At 41.8% G+C, this 20,412-nt stretch overlaps 1 protein-coding gene across 1 annotated transcript; it reads right to left on the reverse strand.

The window, feature by feature from the left end:
- Nucleotides 1-8,495: 8,495 nt before the first annotated feature.
- On the reverse strand, nucleotides 8,496-19,009 carry mfsd8l1 (major facilitator superfamily domain containing 8-like 1). The gene is made up of 12 exons (XM_037115006.1): nucleotides 18,574-19,009; nucleotides 16,256-16,441; nucleotides 16,059-16,121; nucleotides 15,557-15,676; nucleotides 15,165-15,244; nucleotides 14,713-15,064; nucleotides 14,523-14,596; nucleotides 14,110-14,323; nucleotides 13,732-13,854; nucleotides 13,408-13,538; nucleotides 11,365-11,478; nucleotides 8,496-10,796 (listed from the first exon to the last, which is right to left on the reverse strand). The coding sequence occupies exons 1-11, from the start codon at nucleotides 18,647-18,649 to the stop codon at nucleotides 11,398-11,400; spliced, it is 1,500 nt and encodes a 499-aa protein (XP_036970901.1). The 5' UTR covers nucleotides 18,650-19,009; the 3' UTR covers nucleotides 8,496-10,796; nucleotides 11,365-11,397.
- Nucleotides 19,010-20,412: the final 1,403 nt, after the last annotated feature.

The following is a 20,412-nucleotide window of genomic DNA, read 5'->3' on the forward strand; positions in this document are numbered from 1 at the left end:
AAGGGACAAACAGCGGGGCAAGAGTTGGAAAAACAATGTGCATGAGAGCAGCAGTGTTGTGACAGTCTGGGACGAAAAAACAAGACCGAGCCCGCAGATCACCAAAACCAAATGAGACTTCAAGAGAAGAATGACTAAGTTGTCAAAGTCTCCGGTAATCCGTCCTTGTTTGTTTGCGCCTCAAACCATTGCGCCCATTTTCCGAGACAACAACAGCTCAAACCGTGAAAACTGGAGACGAAGATTACGTTGGGAAGAAAGTTAAGTGGGGGGGAACTGTGGATAGATTATTAAATCCAGGAGGTGCAGGGCATTTGTCTACGTTTAAGTGTTGTTGGGAAAGTTAAGAGAGAGGTTATCGAGAGGCCACAGCAGGGTACTGTTATGCTATGTAATTGTGTGCCATTTGTCTTGGCACAGCTCCGGTGTGACTGCAGTGTCTCTGCGCCGCATGAGAGCAACACTCGGGCTGGAGTCTCCTTTAATTTGACGAGACATTAATTGGCTTGACGGCGTATTTCTCGCATGTAAGGGCCGGTCGGTTTGATCGGGTTGCTCTTTGGCACGTCAGGGTGTCCAGCACCCTCACACCTCGCTTTAGCCACACAGAGGCGGCAGAGGTCGCAGGTGAAGCTGTGAGTGTTCAGCTGAGAAAGAACAAGGGGAGGTGAAAAGGAGCGAAGTAGTGGGGAGTCCCACGGCTAGGTCAGGAGTTCAGAGACGGAGTTTTGTCACCTGCTCAGCTTGGCACGCAATTTTTCCTCCTCGGGAGCAGCGAGACCAAAGCTCCGCCGCCCCCTACTCGCCCTCCATTCTGTCTCCCTCTGCCTCCCCCTAATTGGATTTAATGAGCGATTTAACAACACAGCACTGCCCGATCAAATCAAACTGCTACTGTCTGCCGCGCTTACTCCTGGGTCACCGCTTTGTGATGCTAGCAAGTCCCAGGACTCTGCTTTCTGCAGAGATTCCCCCAGCCTCCTTGTTGGCTCCTGCCTCACACATTCTCCCCCCCCCCCCGACACACACATACACACACATACACACCCTCCTGTCTGTTTGTCTTAACGTCCGACTGAGAAACCGCCCTGTCCAAAAACTGCACCAACAGCGTTCTTGCAAGAATGGAGAAAGATGTCCTTCACTGTTTTCTTTTTGAGCTCAGGGTGTGAAAATGAATCCCATCTCTGGCCCTGCTATGTAAGCTCAGCAAGTTGGCATTGCAGCTAAAAAAAAAAAAAAAAAAAAAGAATCAAGAAGCAACTTGCTGCAGTTAATGAAGCTTTTCCAATGGGGAATAATTGTTGCCTTAAAGGTGTCTTCTAAAACCAAGGTTTTAATGTTTTTTTGTAGATGCTTCAGGTTAATTTCTCACTTCTAATTAACTACACAGCAGTTTTGAGAAAGAACTTGCATCGTCAGGCTTTGTACTTTGTACTATTTATTCTCAAGACATTGATTTGCCAATATTCATGCATTTCACTTTACCGAACAAGCAGAAATAAAGTCAACACCCTAAAAGAAATCTGTCCAGAAATACATAATAAGAACCCCCAAGATACTTCCCAAAAATGGTGTTTGTGTATAAGACTGTTATTTCAGCCATGTAGTACCCAGTATTACCAGTTTTTTTTTGCCCCTTGTTTTAGCAAACTACACATAACGGAATTCATACTCGCTGGTGGACTCAAAGGTGGCAATTACCCCCAAAGATGTCCCCATGTAAAAACAAAAACGAAAAGTGCCCACTATGGTGCTCATCCAGTGGAGAAAACGCGTTTCCATTCTTGATATGTCATGACTTTCTGCGTCCTGGTGCCAGACCGCATTCAGCTGGTGCCATTTGAATTATTTCTGCCTCTGCTCCTCACACATCCTGAGCCCGCCACTGTATGTGCCATGCTGAACGTTCACGCAGATCATTTTGCAAGTTTCATTCACCAAGGTCCCATTCAGCAGTAAGACACTCCAGAGTTTTCCGATCAATTTATCCTCATACGGCATTACCATGGAACAATAAAGCGACTTTATTGGAATCAGTGCGGGCTTGATCTTGACTGTGACGGATTACACATCCTGAACAAGTTTCAGGAGGCTGCAACTGATTTTTTTTCATGCCATGTGGAATTGAGCGGAAACAAATGGCTGCCTGGAAGGCAACGGACAGAAAATCGAATCACTGCAGCATAGTTTGCAGAATGGTTTTAGTCATCACGAAAATGATACTGAAATCTCCAAATCCCTTGTTTTGTCCTTTAAGCTCACATGGCTTTTCACACATGTTGTTTCAGTGCATCTCCCCCACACTTCTCTCTGCCTCTGCTCCAGTTTTAATGACTGTCAGTAGATGCAGGCGCCTAGCAAGGCTCGACTGTCACTGTTCTTTCTCATTAAAAATTTCTCACATTTACGAAACAAAATCAAAAAAGGTCAGCGCACGAAAACACGCTCGGCGCTCGCTTGTTTTGTGATTACAGGACGAGAGTGAGTTTAACGAGGGAGCCGAGCTGGGAGGCATCCACCAATCGCAAGTAAAGATGGCGGTGACCTCCACAAAGCAGCGGTTCAGTTGAGGGAGATTTGTCACTGCAGGTTGTCAAAGCTGCTTCTCAATTTATAATGCCAAAAGCAGCTTAATTATTAGGTGAGATGACCGGAGACGCTGAGGCAGGGTCACAGAGTTCAGCGTGTTACTTTGTCTGCATCTTCTTGGGTGGTTGTCATTGTGAATGTGTGCAAGGGTGATATTTCCTCAAGGTGCCCTAACACATAACATCATACTCCGCTCAGCGTGTAGACGGCTGCGTGGAAGTCTTCACACCTCTTTCATTCAAGAGGACTAAGAAAACAAAATGTTTTTTTTTTTTTAAACCCTCCAATGGCACATTTATCATTTACAGATCGCATGTTACAATTCATGCATACATGGATGAATACGCATCTTTTAAAATTTGAATTGATCTAAAATCATCATGCAACATTCATCAATATTAATGCAGCTTCAGGGTGAAAATCTCTTCTCCTAATCCCACCTAAACTGTATGTCTGCGACAGCTGAAAGCAGTGCGTACCTCGTTTGCGAACAGACTTCAATAAGCAATTTTATAGGGAGGCTATCACTGAAAATCTAACTTAATTTAATTATGTCGAGTGGTTGCACAGAATACATTTATCTAAAACTATATTTATTACATTGGATGCTCTCATATCATTTGACTGAGTGCACTTTCAGTAATTTCAGTATTATATTACTCTCAGCTCAACTATTTTGACTAGAGGTCGTTGTTTTTTTGTTCAGTGAACTAAAATAATTGCGTATATTCAGATTAATTAAATGGCTCAAGTTGATAAGTGAAAAAAAAAAAAATTGCTGATACTCGTCTACTTCATCTACAACACACTTGGGACCTTATTAAAGCTGTACTTATTTTCACTATGCAATTACAATATGCCCAAGTGTGAGGGGGTTACAAACTGAATGCCGTACAAACCTTTTGTTTTCGTCATTATAAAAACAAATGACAAATACGTGTCTCAAAATGTAAAGCATGTTTCAATCACATTTGTTTTTTTTCAGACTATGAAATGCATGCTGGGAAGTCTGTTGTAAACAATAAAAAGTTAACGAACAGACTATTATCATGTCTGTTTGTTTTTTTCAAATGAATTCTAATTGAGTCAAATGAACTTGTTTTAAACCAGGGCAGTGCTTTTTAACGTTAATCAAAAAGATGAGCAGATTTGAATCACACAGTCATACAGTATCTCTTAAATAGACCTGTTGAAACATTGTACCATGAACAAGGGGTCAGGATCAGTTTTTTCTGTGTAGTCATTTGTCAGCCCTGATAATTCAGCAACAAATCTGTCAATGTCAGCATCAATCGAACCTCTCTTTGAATGGTTTAGAAAAAACAACAGATATTGATTTAGTACAACATGCTGCAGCTTGTGTTCTGTCCACTCTTTGGACTAATGCAGCTGCATCGAGGAGCCGTGGGATCATCAGGGAGAAGATGAGGACGGCTGTGGACACGGTGCACCTTAACCACACAGCTGTGTCCGGCACACATGTATCCATTAACACCATGTATTTCGCGTTCATTTGCTTAAAGAGCGAGCAGCTGATCGCTTTCCCTAACTTGAAATTAAAATTGCGAACAAACAGCACGTTTTAACGGTACGTGCTAAAAGAATGCCACTGAAACATTTGTTCATTGAAGTGTAACTGGGCTTGAAGATTAAATATGATTATGTAAAAAAAAAAAAAAAAACCCCCACACACACACACGCTGGCCTATATTCTGGATTAAGTACATTTTTTTTAGGGGGGGGGGGGGGTCAATTAAGCAGGAACTCAAACACACAAGATGAACTCCTGCCAGGCAACACGTCTCCTGCCAGCTTGGCCCAGCGACTCGTCATAACCAAAATATTAAAAGCTGGCATCAATGTTGACATACGGTCAAGCTTGACCTTCCAAAACTGAGCCCCTCGCAGTGCTGCATTTTCTAGGTACAGGATGAGATTTGCAAATGCATCAGTATGTGCGGACGGTCATAATTTCAGGCTCATCTGCGAGGTATCACGTGGAGGCCGTCACACTGAGAAGCATATAATAGAGCATTATCCACGGCACAGCTATGATTTAATAAGGTTATGAAAAGCTCACGCTTATACAAACAGTTCAAATGTTATCTGACAAGTAATTTCATTGCCTTTAATTATTTAACGCTGCATATACAGATGTGCCAGAGCGATTGTGACAGGACCATAATACTGTTTTCAAAGAAAAAGGCTGCATCCGAACAAGCAGAAGTCAGTTGTGCCTCGGGGACATGAATGAAAAGTTAATTCATGGAGGATAGTGATGCATGCATTTCCCCGTTTTCTCATCTTTTAACTACGCTTCGGTTCATACCATGCAGCAAACATATTCTCTGTGCGATGATATCCTCACTAAAGTAGTTACAACTGAATCTTTAATGTCCATCCATTGCTGTGCAGCATTGCAGAAGACCATGACATCCACACCAATTTATGTTTTTGCTGCTGGAGTCTATATCGTAACTGACAACCTGTTTTCACTGAGAAAGAAAAATACATATTATGTGCATATATCCTTTCCTCGAGTGCAATCTGTGGTAGAGAGCATCAAACTGCTTTCATCTCCCTGCCATCACTCTGTCTTTCTCTTTTTTATTCTGTTGTCATTGCTCTCTCTCTCTTCTTTCCTGGCTACCGTTTCTCACCCACCCTCCCCAAGTTTGCCAAATTCCCCCTCGGTTCAGTGGCAGGGCACTGGGTCACGGCACTGGCTTGATTTTCACACTGTTCCCTCTACTGAACGCCACATCAAGTTAATCAGGGTTAACAAATTGCGGCGGTGCCTTGCTGAGCAGGGCTCCCATCGGCTTAGCGTGGGCTGGCTCTGGTGATACAGATGGGCTTGTAATCTCTGATCTGGGAGTCGAGGGGACGGATAAGGGTGGAGGTACAACACCACCATCACCCCACTTGGGTTGGGTGAAAAAACTACCTTCTGGTCAATTCAAAGATGTTTTTTATGCATGTTTGATAAGATTAACAAACAAACATATCTAACAAGTCTTTTATACAAAGACTGTCAGGCCTGTCATGATAATTAAGTTTTGGCTTATCTACAAGTAATCATATTGTTTATATATATATATATATATATTATATATATATATATATATATATATATATATATATAAACAATATGATTACTTGTAGATAAGCCAAAACTTAATTATCATGACAGGCCTGACAGTCTACTTTTTTTCAATTTTAAATAGTTTTATTGCCAAAAACTATATACATAAACAGGAGAAATTTGGTTTTGTTCTTTAAAAATGTGTATGTACAAATGGGTACAAAATGGATTATGGAATATTATTATTATAAATTGCAGTATTATTCTTGTTATTTTTAATCTTATTGCTCTTAGTATACTATTTTATTATAATAAATCTGAGGCAAAATGGTCTTAACACTGCAATAAGATTGTTTATCGCCATTATTTCAGGAACAATATATTGTCAAAGAATCTATAGCTATCATGACGAGCCTAGTCAGAAATTGAGGAGGCAAAATTCACTGGGATGCACCACAGAATTGGAACGGGGGAGAACTGCGCTGCACTGCCAGACAACAATTACTATTCTTTTCATCAAGTTTGAATTTGAGCCAAAAGAAAGTGTTTGAAAAGGTGTCAGAAGTATCCTTAATCTTTCCTGTGCCGCTCTGTTCTCGTCGACCACACGGGTTAGGACTTGAAACAGAACCGGCGTGATGTCAAGGGGTCGAAGAATTCATCAGAATTACAAATCCGGGGTAAGTGTATAATGTTTTAAGATCAAAGAGAGGGGTAAGCACATTACATTTTCAGTGCTGAAACTGACTGAAGCGTGACCCATTTGGAAAAAAAAAAAACAGAGCTCTCTATGTGCTGTAGCATCTGGCTAGCTTGCACAACACAGCCTGGGGAGCGCCGGCTATAGGCTACCCGGACTTGATTATTCATTCAGTCAGAAGAAGCATTACACAACCCTGCTTTCCTGATAGATCCAATGAGGGAGAAGGAAAATCCTCTGCATGCCACACAGCCTCGGGTTGGCAAAAAGGAGTTGACCTTTTAAACTAGAAAAACTATCCTAAGAAGTCTAACTTTTGTCGTCGTGTTTGAGCTTTTGTTCTGGAAGGCTTTCTGTCACAGCGCATCTTTTTTCACGGCGCTACCAAAGCACTCTGCTCCTTCTTCTTCTTTTTCTTCCCCAACTTTTCTTACTTTCGAGATGTCGCACCTCCTCGGAGTGACTCATGTATTATTAACACAAGACTCAAGTGCTATCCATGCAGGGACACTCTCAGACTTTCACAGGTTTCTGTCGGTGCCACCATTTTGATTTGACCGTGGCTCTAGCAGTTTTTTTTGTTTTTTCTTCGCAAAAAACATTAAGAATCTGTGACACCAGTGCACAGACTAAATATTTCATCCACTTGGCAGCTCAAAAGCTCAAACGTTCAGGCCAGAGAGCACTTCTATCCATTTATTACCAAACTAGCTTCATAAAAGTCTTATAATGACCAAGCTGGAGGTATTATTCTTGAACTTCTGAGTTGTCCTGTGAACGGGGAGAGGGTCTTTTAAAGTGCACGTGAAACGTCAAGAAAAGATGTGTGGGAAAAGTGACGGCCGATGCTGCAGTGTGGATTTTGCCACACTTCAAATTGTGAAATATGCATGTTAGACTCAGCTGCAGCGTCCAACAAGCACCGGCGCTGCGGCACATCATCCAGATTCATCCGCATGATATCTAATGTGGGGATGGTCGCTATTTTGGAAGCGATCAAACCCGGGGCATATGGTAGAACAAAATAAAAACAATCATGTCCCACTAAACTCCACCTGCCCTCGTTGCCCTCTCTAGTCGAGTGGGGAAAAAAAAAAACACAGTTCACGAGAAGTTCACGTCTATTACCATCGTCGAATTTGGCCGATAAGCCTCCGAACCATCCCTGTGATAGGCAGGGAGGGAGGAGGAGGGAGCTCACCAAACTTACCCCAACAACCACTGTTAATATGACACACGACGTGTTCTACACTTCTGACCCTGATACGCAGGGTCGCTGTTCGGTCAGACTCCCGCTGCAGGCTCTGTGTGTCTGTGTGTGTGATAGGTGGTGAGGGGGCAACCGAGTTACGAAAAAAAAAAAAAAAACCCCAAAATATCTGTTCCTGGCCCTGTGTCGTAACATTTCTGAGCCCGCCCCGCCCAATACGAAAACGGGTTCAACCAGAGTTCAAGCACTGAGGCCACGCCTCCTCACGACCACGTCACCAGGCAGACGACATGTCGTCACTAGCAAGAAAGGCCTCGACCACGCGCCCTACTTTCTGGTTCTGTTATGGAGGTGGCAGCGACCCCCAGCGGGCTCCACTTTACCCATTAACACTTGATGTTGTGAAGAAGGCCTGCTGTCCATTTATGTGTTGCAATTCCTTGTAAGTTACGATTTGTCTTCTCTATATGAATCTTAGAAATGATGTTCATTGACCAGATGTCCAGTATATGTTTTAATATTTCTATTACTTTAAAAACTGTGCAGCTTTTTTTTCTTTTTGTTTTGTTTTGGGGTTTTTTTAATATTACAAAAACACCAGAACATACCATAATATCATTCTGCGTGGCACAATAGTTCAACAACTAAGGAAAACAGATTCTGTATTACCATATTGGGATTTCAAATGAAAAGGGTAAAAAAAAAATTTTTTTAAAGCAAATAGCAATAAAAAAATTTTTAACACAGATATTCATGATTTTAATTCTGAGTTAAATATTTCAAAAGAGTAAACGATTAAAGACTGTCACTGAATTTCTATAATTACCATAATTGTTGGACTATTTGATAAAATATTTTGATTTACATAATACACATGTAAATATTTTATTTAAAATTATCAGAAATGCTCAAAGTAAAATTATTTTATTCAGGTGTACATAAATGTTGTGGTACAAATAATATCATGTTAAATAAAATGACATTTTCAGAAATGTTGAGCACCTAAATTACATGACTGCATTATGCTGAGTTTTGTTCTTTTGATGTCATTTTTTTTTTTTACAACACTATATATTATTACTATTATATATAAAACATTTTATTGAAAAACCAACATTGTGGTAAACTGTGACTGCAAATGTAAATAAACGTTGAGCTAACCCTGATATAATTTATCAAAGAAACATTAATGTTCAATATTTTGTTTGTGGTCCCTTACAAATGAAACTGGATAAATAATTATTGTAATAAATAAGACAAATAAAGTTAAATACATTTGATGAACTAAAGATACAAGTACAGCCGATAGCAAACAGATGTAAAAAGAAGAACTGCGTTCAGAAAAAACGGCTTTATCACATTTTCTTTAAACAATTATTTTAAAAATTGTGTACATCCTAATTTTTGTTGCAAAATAATATATATAGGCGCATATATATTTTTTATAACAAAATAATAATAATTTCATAAGACAGTGATTTCATCTAAACAATAAGAAAGAAAAAACGCACAAAGGATTTAATTCAGCACCCCGTAACATCATGTTTACTACGCAGACACAGCATTATTAAATGCGTTCATGGACAGAAGGGAAAAATCTGAGCGCTTATATTTTTCAGCCTTTGAGTTGACAAAATGTAACCAATTAAATTGTAGAAATGTGAATTAAAGATTTTTTTTAACAACTCCTCCTTATTTTTTCATGCAAACTATATTGTTATTAAGTGTTTTTTATTTTCTCTCTCATTATTACTGTGCACATACTTTCCCCAGAGATTAATGAAACACAAGTCAACGCAGTGCAGCGGGTGTTTACCTTTGTTTCTATAGATACATGAAATCCCAAAGAAAAAAACAAACATTGAAATAAATAAAAGCAAAATAAATAAGAAATAAATATTGTTATAGTTCACAATGTGGTTTTGGTGTTTGTGAGTATATACCTGAACAAATTATAAAGAGGTAAGAAAAAAACACAATCTAAAGTTGTGTTATGGGGGAGGGGTTCTTTGACTGACTAGTTTGTCTTATCTTCACCACAACTACAGGACTGTTTTTGTAAAAAGAACTAGCAAAAAAAACAAAACAAAAGCAGTTCTTCCCTAAATGTGTATTTGTAATAGTGCTCTTGACCTTCTGGAGTTATCTGACCGACTGATACACAGCAAACATGAGGCTCAGCAGTAGTGATGTGGATTGACTTTGGTAGAAAGACTAAGAGCGCCCACCAGTGTTTACAATGTGCGCTACATCAGTGTCGAACAACAAAGAAACTTGTACCGCGCTGCTTTATTCATTAAAAGCAGGAATAGTTGTAAATATAGTTACTGAGAGATGATTCTGAGGCAGCTTATGGGACTGTTTTAAATGCTAAAGACTACAAGGATTTAGTGTTTCCCCGAGAATTTTATTACTGAAGTTTGAAATGTCTTTGAAACAGCATGCTCATCCCCTTGAGATGACAAACACGGCATTACAGTTAAAACCCACATGAATAAAACTCTTTGTGTTAGTGGTTCTTTTAGAGACATTGCTTTGATGGTGGAGGCCACTCTGAAAATATTCATTCATAAAAGCACATAATTCAACATTTGGATGAATAAATACAACTTTCAAAGCGAGCAAAACGTACAGTGTTGCAAAATTTTTTGCTGTGTTCAAGGAGAAAAATCTTCATTATGAACAGAAGTGGATGGACGTGATTTTTTCCCCTTTTAGATCATCTAAACTTTGAGTATGAAAAAACCTACTCCTTCAATAATAAGAATGCCTCTTTTACCGGAGGGTGAGGTATTAAGTAGCTGACGAGCTAAGACACGGGTCGGCTAAATCCACAACCATATGGCATGTCCATCAGCTGAACAGTTAGTGTTATATTGCATGTGCTGAAACACAGGTAGAATGTGAGATGCACTTACTTCAGTAAGTAGTTTGTGCCGAACACAAGAGCACAGAAAGGATTTTTACATCCGACACCTACGCATGCAGTGTCTGCAGGATTCTATATTTCCATGGGAAATATACATATACACCACATCAGTGCTTTGATCAGCCTCTGCACAGAAATCTGACAAGTGAAAGCACTCAGGAAGTAGTGAGGTGTGTGAGTTCAGCAAGTGTGTGTTTTCACACTGCATGCAGGTCCCAATGCAGAGAGTGAAAGTGTGGAGGATCGGTCAGGTACAGGGCGGGCAATCTCCCACTGTGCACTGGAAAAGGGGAAAATTTACAGGATGAGACGCAGCAAGGTGCTAGTTATCTGGTCATGCACACAATAATTTTCATTTACATGGAAAAACATCAACTTTAAAAATCCAACTCTTGAACACTTTGATTGTTACTGGCTCATATAACATTTTCATGCAAGGAAGAAAATAGTCTCGAATTAAAGGTCCCATATTGAAGACACTGAGATTTCCATGTCTGTGTTTAATATAAAGCAGGTCTTGTTGCTGTATGTTGAAAGTATCAAAAGGAGAACAGAGAAATGCACACTGGCACTCGGGCCTGTAAGAGCTGACCAATTAGAGCAGACTTTTTTTGGGGGGGGGGGCTTAAAGGGACAGGCACTTAAACGGAGCATTCAGACAGAAGGTGAACAGAGGTGCTGCAGCAACGTGCAGTATGAGAAAAATACTGTGTGAACACTTAAGCATGTGAACATTTTCTTGTTAACACCTGAACATGAGCATACATTGGGGCCTTTAATACAGAACATCATCTGTTATAATGCAGATGTAACATCTCACTTCACTAAATATATAAGTAAAGAGCTACCTTCCACTTCTACTGCATCAAGCAACTGTGGGATTAGCCACCGCTGACAGACTCATCCACTTGCTCCTCTGTGGCAGGTGCAACCAGTCGGTCGTATGAGAAAGCCAGCATCATCTGTATTAAACAATATGAGATGAGAAAAAAGAGGAAATGTTCACCGAGAGGCTTTGAGAGGCAACAGAATATTTAATCTGTTTTCCAAATCCACCTGTGTGCCTCTCACGCACGCAGAAATAAATTATTAAAAATGCTGCAGAAACTGTTGTGTGTCAGGATTTCTTGTAAATCTCAAAAATACCTCAGAATAAATTGTGTTCTTGTTGGTTCATTTAAACATGTTTCAGCTGCACCAAACTGAGAGCACTTTTCTTCACTCAGGCACAAAGTGAAACTGGAGTTCCAGAGCTTGATTCTGTGAACCCTGTGACCCTCCTCCTGAGCTGTCAGCGATGTACAACAACAAAGAAAATGAGAGAAAGAAAACACAGGAGGACTTCAGGAGGAGGGTTCCTGGCGGACCCAATTTAGGCGAAAGAAAGTCCAGGGTGGACCTCAGCTCATCTGTTTGGAGGAGCACACACTGACTCCTTCTCACACACTCTGTTTGTGTTTTTCCCTCTTTCTCAGTGATAGTGGAAACATTTGTTTGCTGGGCTGTGGTTTCGCCCACGCTTCATTAAAGGCATTACAAGCATTTTGTTATGCTTGTTTGTTCCCTAATGTAAGTGGAGCTGCTGGCTATAAGATGCCAACTTGCATCTCTGATTCCTTACTTGAAACCCTTTGCTGTGGTTTGGTTATTTCCTATTTGTTTCAATTAGAGTCCCACTGATGAAAAACTTGCATTCTTTTGGAAACAAAAGTGGGACCTACATTTACAGGAACTATGTTTAAATGAGGTCTGTCTCTTATGCACGTGGATAACAGGCGTAAATCCAAGGGGTCGTTACTGTTTTTATTAATACAAAGCACATGGCAAAAGTTTTTTTTTTTTTTTTATCTTTTCAGCTTTCAACTTGACTTGTTTCCCTCCTCTTTCATTGCATTCAAGACACCCCTACTGTTCAACTCATCTGCCCCCTCAAGTGATTGCCAGTTTGTTGCACTACCTACCGTTGCAAACACAAGCAAGCTAGTGCTAACGTTGCCCACGCCAGCTAGCTAACATCAACATGGCTGACCCTAGCTAGCTAGCTAGCAAGCTAATGTTTAGGCAGTACCATAATCTGGGCGCATACTGTAGAACTCAGCCGTTTTTATGTTTTCTTCCCACAAACTGGCAACTACCAAGACTCTTGGTGCTGCCAACAACATGGATACTGCATACGTCACGTGCATATGTGCATTTTATTCTGCACCTTTCTACAAGCTCTGTAGACATCATTTCTAAGAAAAAAAAAATTTGTCTGGAGAAATATGACCTAATAAATTTTACAATCCTGGTGTCACTACAACACGTTTCAATACTTTTTTCCACATCTTGGTTAGTGGAATATGTTTGAATCATTTTTTGTTTAATCTACAAAATATGCTTGACTTGTATGAAATAGGCTTTTTAAAAAAATGCAAAAAAGTCTAAGGACCTTGATCTGACCCTCGATGATCTGGACACATGTTGATTAGTGTAAAAAAGTATTGCGATCCATCACACAGCCTGAGTGGTTAATTAAAGCAATATCATGTAGAAATTGGCATTTTGTGCGATATGGCGGCCCTCCACAGTTCAGGAGCGCAACACCACTGTTGTAAATAAAAATCCCAGATGTGAAAAAATCTGTCAGATGTAATGTAGGTGCCAACATCAAACAGAACTCATTACGTCACTATGAGCCTTCCCTCTCAGTGAAGCTACATAGCGCAGAAACAGGTGATAGGGGACGGAGTGGCTGAGACAGAGGCACCATTCACCTTATTAAAGATACTGTACCATCAACATGATTCTGAAGCTGTTAGTTTAGTGTAAAAAAGTTACATAATGTTGCTTTAAGTTACACTATATATATAACATCTGTTAGGGTGTCAGTCGTGTTTCCTTTTGCATACCGTTAGCAGTACCAGCAGTGCCATCATCACCCCCATCATGATGTACATGTTCTCGGTCAGGCCACCAGCCCACAGAGGGCCCAGGATGGTAGCAAGTCCTCCTACTGAGCGGCGCACTCCCTGGCTGAAACCTGCAAAATGCACAGGGCACAAAGAACAGAACTGAACACACCAAACACCAAAGGATGCAGGAGTTCTAAAAAGTTAAATATTTAAAATGTGCAGTCCATGTCAGGGACAAAGGGCCCACTACTCATTCCCATATACTAACACCATCCACCATGCAGTTCTGTCTCCTCTCCACAAGATGGTGCAGTTTCTCACCTTGTGTTTTCTCAGCAGTGACTTTGGAGAAGAGGGAGACCTGAGCCACGGCCACAAATGGCAAACCCAAGACTTGCAGAAAAACCCCAATGATGAACTCAGTCAGCTGCCATGGGAAACCACCTGCAGAAAACACCACAAACACTGAATGAAAAAGCAAGATACAGCCAAGTTTTTTCATTGTCAGGATGCCTCTGGTTTAACTTTCCAGTCATAGGCTTTAAGATTTGCTGCACATGTGAGAGCATCAACTAAATTTGAGGATGTTCTACACTTGGGCTTATCAGTAGTAATGCACCTCCTGGAATTAAACTATTTGTGGGAGTTGATAAAGTTCTGTGCGTACAAGTAGAAAAGGGAGGACTTTCTTGGTCTGACCTATTGGCTTTGCCAGGAAGATGAGGCACCAGACACCGGAGATGTTGCAGATGGTCAGACCGATGGCCAGTACCACCCGCTCAGCAACACGCTGGCTCAGCCAGCGCACAAACAGGAAGCCGGCGATCACCTCCACACCGCAGAGACAGTACATGATGCTGTTCTCCAGCTCCCCGTAGCCAAAGAACTTCTGGGTCAGCGGGGTCACCATGGTCTGGGGAGGGAATGGAGGGCGTTGGCACAGTGCATCAAGCCACTTTCTCTTAAAGACCTGACAGCGTTAACTTTGTCTGCCAGTAGCATGTCATGAGTCCTATCTCCTAGATAAAGAAATATAAAGACAACTCAAGTTTTGTATTCAATCATATGTGTGTCTGTGTGCGTGTTTTCTGTCTTGTGTGTCTCTACTGCACCTCCAGCGCTGTCTGATTGAAGAGTGTGATGAACTGAGCAGCCAGCAGCACAACCACCTCTTCTCTCAGGAACTCTACAGTGACAAAGGCCCAGTCAGAAACATAAAGACCTTCACGGAATGTGTTTCATAGACTTTTAATTGACCCCGGAATGATACTCACACACACACACACACAGTCAATCACGCACCTCTGGATATGCTGAAATTCTTAAAGGGGCTGGAAGACTCATGGGAGTCGGTCGGCACGGGAGAAGAAGGTGGAGAGATGTGATTCATCGTAGCGTTTACAGCAGTGGGGTGTTGGTAGGTGTGTGAGTTGGATGTCACCACTGAGCCGTACGACCCCGCCAGCTCCTGGGACCCCATCAATGGCTTTTCCTCCTCGTTGTCCTCATCTTCCACGAACCCCTTCTCGTTCTGCTCCTCCCGGTGCCGACTTGTCAAACTCTCCTTGGCCTTCCCCCTCTCTAGAGGTGGTAGGTCCCAGTACATGAAGACCACCGCCAGTTGAAGGAGAATCCACAGCAGGCACATGAACAACTACAGGGGGTAGAGGATGAGTGTTATGGCTTTTCTGTGGCGGGGAAAAATGGATTATAGAGTTGAAACAACGCGATGTGTGCCATATTGTGGTCCTTACCCCTGGTGCAGTGTATTTATTGACCACAAAAGGACCAATGTGGAAATCACAAAGCCTCAGGAAGATGTTAAATGCTGGGCCTGTGTCCAACACAAAGTTAAAACATGCATTTTAGCCAACCCCAAACTTTGGCAAATCATTCAATATAATCCTGGTAAAGAGCAAACGATTCTCAAAAGCAACTCCAAATCATAGAATTTATTTGTTTTGACTCATTATGGTTATTTACCCATTGGCTATTATTAAACGTTTGTGTGTGAGCCCACTAAAATCTCCAAAGTCCCAGTCATCTGGTGTTCTTTTCTTTGTAGAGAATGCATAACCATTATATTCAACTCAATTGAAATGATTAGCCTTTGGTGATTCCCATCAGAAAGCAGTGGGTCACTGACCAATCAGAAGGCCAGCTTGTCGGCATGCCATGACAGCAGCAAAGACAGTGGCGCGATCCTCGTGGGTGGTGCTTCTGGTTAGAAAGCCAAAGATAGATGAGCCGGCACCTGTGCCGATGCCTGAAGAAAAATACATATTTAAAGAGTAAGTTACAGCACTGACACACTGAGGTTGAAACATAGAGCTCTGGAAAAGATGTACAGCATTGGCGTGATAGGTCATAGGTCACGTTCGATTGACCCAACCACCCCTGCCTCCGCCTGACGTGGATCATTCTTACTCTTCAAACTACTACGCCAGAGGGGCGCCTCAGGAAGTGACGCATGAAGGTGTAACTACAGCGTCATTTGAAATGTCTGGCCACTGACAAAGCTGCAATATTTGAGGCGTTGAAAGTGAGAATGGGACGACTTTTTACGCAATGATCCTGCCACGCTATACCTATGTGTCAGTTGCCAAATGAATAATAATAAGCCGCAGTCTCACTCTGTGCAGACTCACCTGCCACCAGTCTGCTCGACAGTAGGAGCCATTTGGAGAAGCCCATAAAGTACATGAAATTACCTGGAGAGGAGCAAGGAGAAGGAAAATTCAATGAACCAGAATTATTCATATAAAACAACTAAGAAGTGTGTGCTTCTGACATGGGAAGGTTACGCATGTAAAATTATTAGGATATGAAATTTGAGCGGACTCACCAATTATCTCAAAACAGTTGGCGAACAAGATGATCTTCTTGCTGGTCCCAGTTCTGTCAGACCAGTGGCCAAACAGCGGTCCCGACAGGAGGCCACTAAAGCTGAATGCTGACAGGGCCAGACCCAGAAAATAGGGCGCTGCTTCTAAAGTCTGCAAGTACCTCCATATTGTGGGCAATATGACAGCTGGGGAAACAGAGGCGAGGCAGATATTAGTATCTATACATCTCCTTGAGTGAACCTTCCCCTGAGGTAATGCACTTTTGAAGAAAGCTAACTGTCATAAGCCCTGCATGGAGCCAGTCAAGCACACTGTGGCTCTGTTGGGCTGTTTGTACGTAAGCAGCATCACCCAGGCTCCGTCCCCATGGCATCTTGCCCATGTTTATTACAACCCTGTGACTCCCCTGAGCCCTACGCTGACGTTTATCAGAGGCAACGGTAAGGCAGTGCTGTATCTCTAATAAACTGATAAACTGTCACCGCAGTTGTTGCTGATAACCACAAACTCACGATAAACTAATAAAGTCAGTGGTTCTGTTTTGTTTTTTCATCAGAACTTTCTGACTACAAAGCTGTTCATGGCCAGCGGAAAGATTTACTTGAATTGATTTATCGCTCATGTTGCATGCTCGGTCGAATGCAGAACAAGAAACAAGGTGAGATCAGGGCAAAACGAGAGCAGATGATGTCTGTGTGTTTCAAATCTAGGTGAGACTGGTCCAAGTCGGTGCTAGTACAGCTGAGAGCGCTGACAACACACGGCGTGAAGTTTAACTTTGGCTGCAGTCAGTGGTGGATCTTCCTCCCCGAGAATAGTGCTGACCCACTGCACTCCTAATTCGATTCTGGGGTCTGAAGACAGACAATAAAGCACGCTCTCAGAAAATTCCAGAGTAGAAATGATGGCTCAAATATTCATGTCATCTGGGTGGCGCCCATTAGCTCAGTCGCTAGAGCGGGCGTCCCATGTACAGAGGCTTTGTCCTCTCTGCAAGAGTCCTTGGTCCAAGTCCTTTGCTGCCCCTCCACCCGGGGGGTCTCCCCTGCCATCAGTGCCATGAATTACTACAAGTCGCTTTGGACACTGGTGCTTCGTTGCATCATATTTTTAGAACATTGCACCTTTAGTGAGCAGCGGCTGAAGCAGTGTTCCGATCCTTCACGAAAGTAAGAAGTGTTCTTACCAGACTGTCAAAATACTACTACAAGTCAAGTCCTCGCTTCAGTAAAATTATGAAAGTATTAACAGCATGAAGTACTCTAAGTATCAAGGGTAAAACTACACATTATGCAGTCCTTGTTTTACTCTTGTTGTTTTAATCTTACTGTGTCAAGACAGCTTAAAAATGTTCCATAAAACCAAATCAAACACACAAAAACTTACAAACTACTAACCAACTGAACTTTTTATCTGTGAGTAAAAGTCATTGTAGGGCTATTTTCCACACCATGGTGCACTAAGCGCCCAGCGTTATCAGATCAGTCACGCAAATCTGGATGTGACCGTTGCTCAGCAACGCCTGTATCTTACAACATCCCTAACATCGTGCTAACCCTGCCCAGGTTTCATTTAAATACCAACCGTGCTGCAGGTCGATGCGGGCGAGAGCATCAAGGTCATGCTTTTGGGATTGCGTCGCTGAGGTTTTGGAGTTCTAACAACCTGACACACAGTTTCTACTGAAGGCGACACTCACACTTCCTCAGTGTTCTTTGAGACATAATCATTAAACCTTTTTTTAAGTCAATGAGTAACTCACTTGTCAGGTTGACATTAAGGTTTGGCCAGATTGAATTACCTAAAAACACAATAGAAGTGTTTATTCAGAGGGAGTCCTGGCTCACTCATGTCCCCGGTTCATCTATAGTCCTGATAACAGCCCTGGACGGACGTATTCATTCCCAGACAGACCCACACAGCCTGACGCTTGTGCAAAAACCTCTCAGAAGAATCAGCAATGCCAAAAAGTCACTATTCAACTTGTTGAACGGCTCCAGTACAACATGTCCCACGGTCCTCAGCACTCACTGCTGTGACACACTGGATATGGATACAACACAAAACACTGCAGTACCAGTCAAAATACATACTGAGTGTAATCAATGGTAACTTTATGTCGGCTGACAACAATAGCTTGACTTATCTGTGATGAATTAAGCCCAATGTGTTGAATCACAGACATGACAACATGTAGGTGTTAAAGGGGAAATGATTGGGCCTGATTTATCATTCACACACGAGTTTTGTGACCCATTCTAATGGAGAAATAAGTAACAGCAGAGTAGGTGTAGATGACTGCCTAACCATATCTCACCATATTCCACACCGCTCAGGAGAAACACAAGCCCGATGGTGAGGAACGTCAGCTTCCTTTTCCGTCGGTCATCCATCGCGCTCTGGCTGTTAAAATCTTCTTTCTCTACTTTGACAGCTCGTCTTCATTATTCTTCGGGATGCGCGTCCATTCTCTCTCCGTGAGACACCGCCGCTGACATAATCCCGAGTGCGGTGCTTCTAATTAAAGCTGAATGCGGGGGTCATGTCACCGAGCCCGTCCCGCAGCCGGTTTGGGGGAGGGAGAAAAAGAAAACGCGTAAAAACAACACTGCGCACTGCTCCTCTACATATCTCTACGGTGAGGTTCACATCCGCAGAAGCCTCCTCCCAGGGCAGGTAAACGCTCCCAGCTCCTGTCCCGACCTGCGACTGTTGAGCAAGTGAGCGTCCCCGCGGCGCTCCTGCGCAGTGTGACCCTGCATACATCACTTCCGGCGGACTGTGCGCCCCTTGGCACAGACCCAAACACTGAAGCTCACCCTCTGCTTCGTGGACGCGTCTGAGATTCGTTTGTGTCTTACATGCATCACTGTTTACGAATGATACAATTCTGACAAATACGTGAACATGGTGACGAATCATTTTTCACAGTCACAGTTTCTTTGATTTCTTTTTATTTGATGTTCAAAGTAAAATGAATGAAAATGAAGTTTTCAGTCAGGAAAGTAAATCTAAATTGTAGTAATTAAAAAATATAATAATAATAATAATAATAATAATAATAATAATAATAATAATAATAATAATAATAATAATATAACATCAAGTCAAAGATATATAAACTCTCTTCTTTGCTCTAAAAGAAAAACTAGAATAGCACTCAGTCGAGCACTCAAATCAAACACATACAAATCTGCTAGAACATGATTTTTATGTGTATCATCAGATTGTACTCTCATAAATACCAGCCACCTAAGTACACTGTTTTCATTTCCTTTATCAGGATTCATGCAATAAGCCCTATCTTGCACTGTTCAATAAAAATAAAAATAAGTGACAAAATACATTATGGATCTGTCTCTTTATCTGGATCAGCACCAAAACTTAATGGGGGTCTGTCCTGGGCCAAAAGCCATCCTCCATCCAAGTTTCGTGGAAATCTGTTTAGCAGTTAGCAGTGTTCAAACCAACCAACCAAACTTGTCAGACATGTGTTAAGGTGTGGGAGAGGAACAAATGCTGTAAGTCTAGGCCTCAGGATTAGTGCATATGCTGCTCCAGAGTCCTGATGCAAAGCACTTAACGTCTTTAGGGTCTTCATTCAAAATGTATCACGTTACTGAGCCTTTGCACAAACCCAGGAGCTGCTGCTGCTGCAGCACTTAAAGTATTGCTGTTGGATTTTAAGAAAAACCTGCTATATAACACACAAATCAAACCCTGCAATAACTTCTTTTCTGAAGGCTACAAGCAGATTCTGCAGCATCACTGCATTTAAATGTATTTTAAGCTTTCCACACACATTTTGAATCTTCCCTGACATCAACATCAACATCTTGACATCAACTTGTTGCACAGTTGACATATTCAGAATGTCAGAATCAGTCCACTCCATGAAGTGGGCAGATTCCAAAGCCTCGACTCTGGCTTGCATGAGCCCGTATGAGTCATTTGCAGAGTTCCTCCACATCCTGTGACATCCATTACCACTGACATTGAGAACCTTGTGCTGCAAACAAAAGCTGCTTCTTCACCCATAATTAAATTTTCTGTCTCCCGAGTGTCCACATTATAGTTTGCTGCCATCCAAGCAAGTATTAAACTGTTGCCTATGACATATGTATGGACTGGGAGAAAAGTATTTTGACTTCCTAGA

Source organism: Acanthopagrus latus, chromosome 11 (genome assembly GCF_904848185.1).
Source record: "Acanthopagrus latus isolate v.2019 chromosome 11, fAcaLat1.1, whole genome shotgun sequence".
Classification (NCBI taxonomy): domain Eukaryota; kingdom Metazoa; phylum Chordata; class Actinopteri; order Spariformes; family Sparidae; genus Acanthopagrus; species Acanthopagrus latus.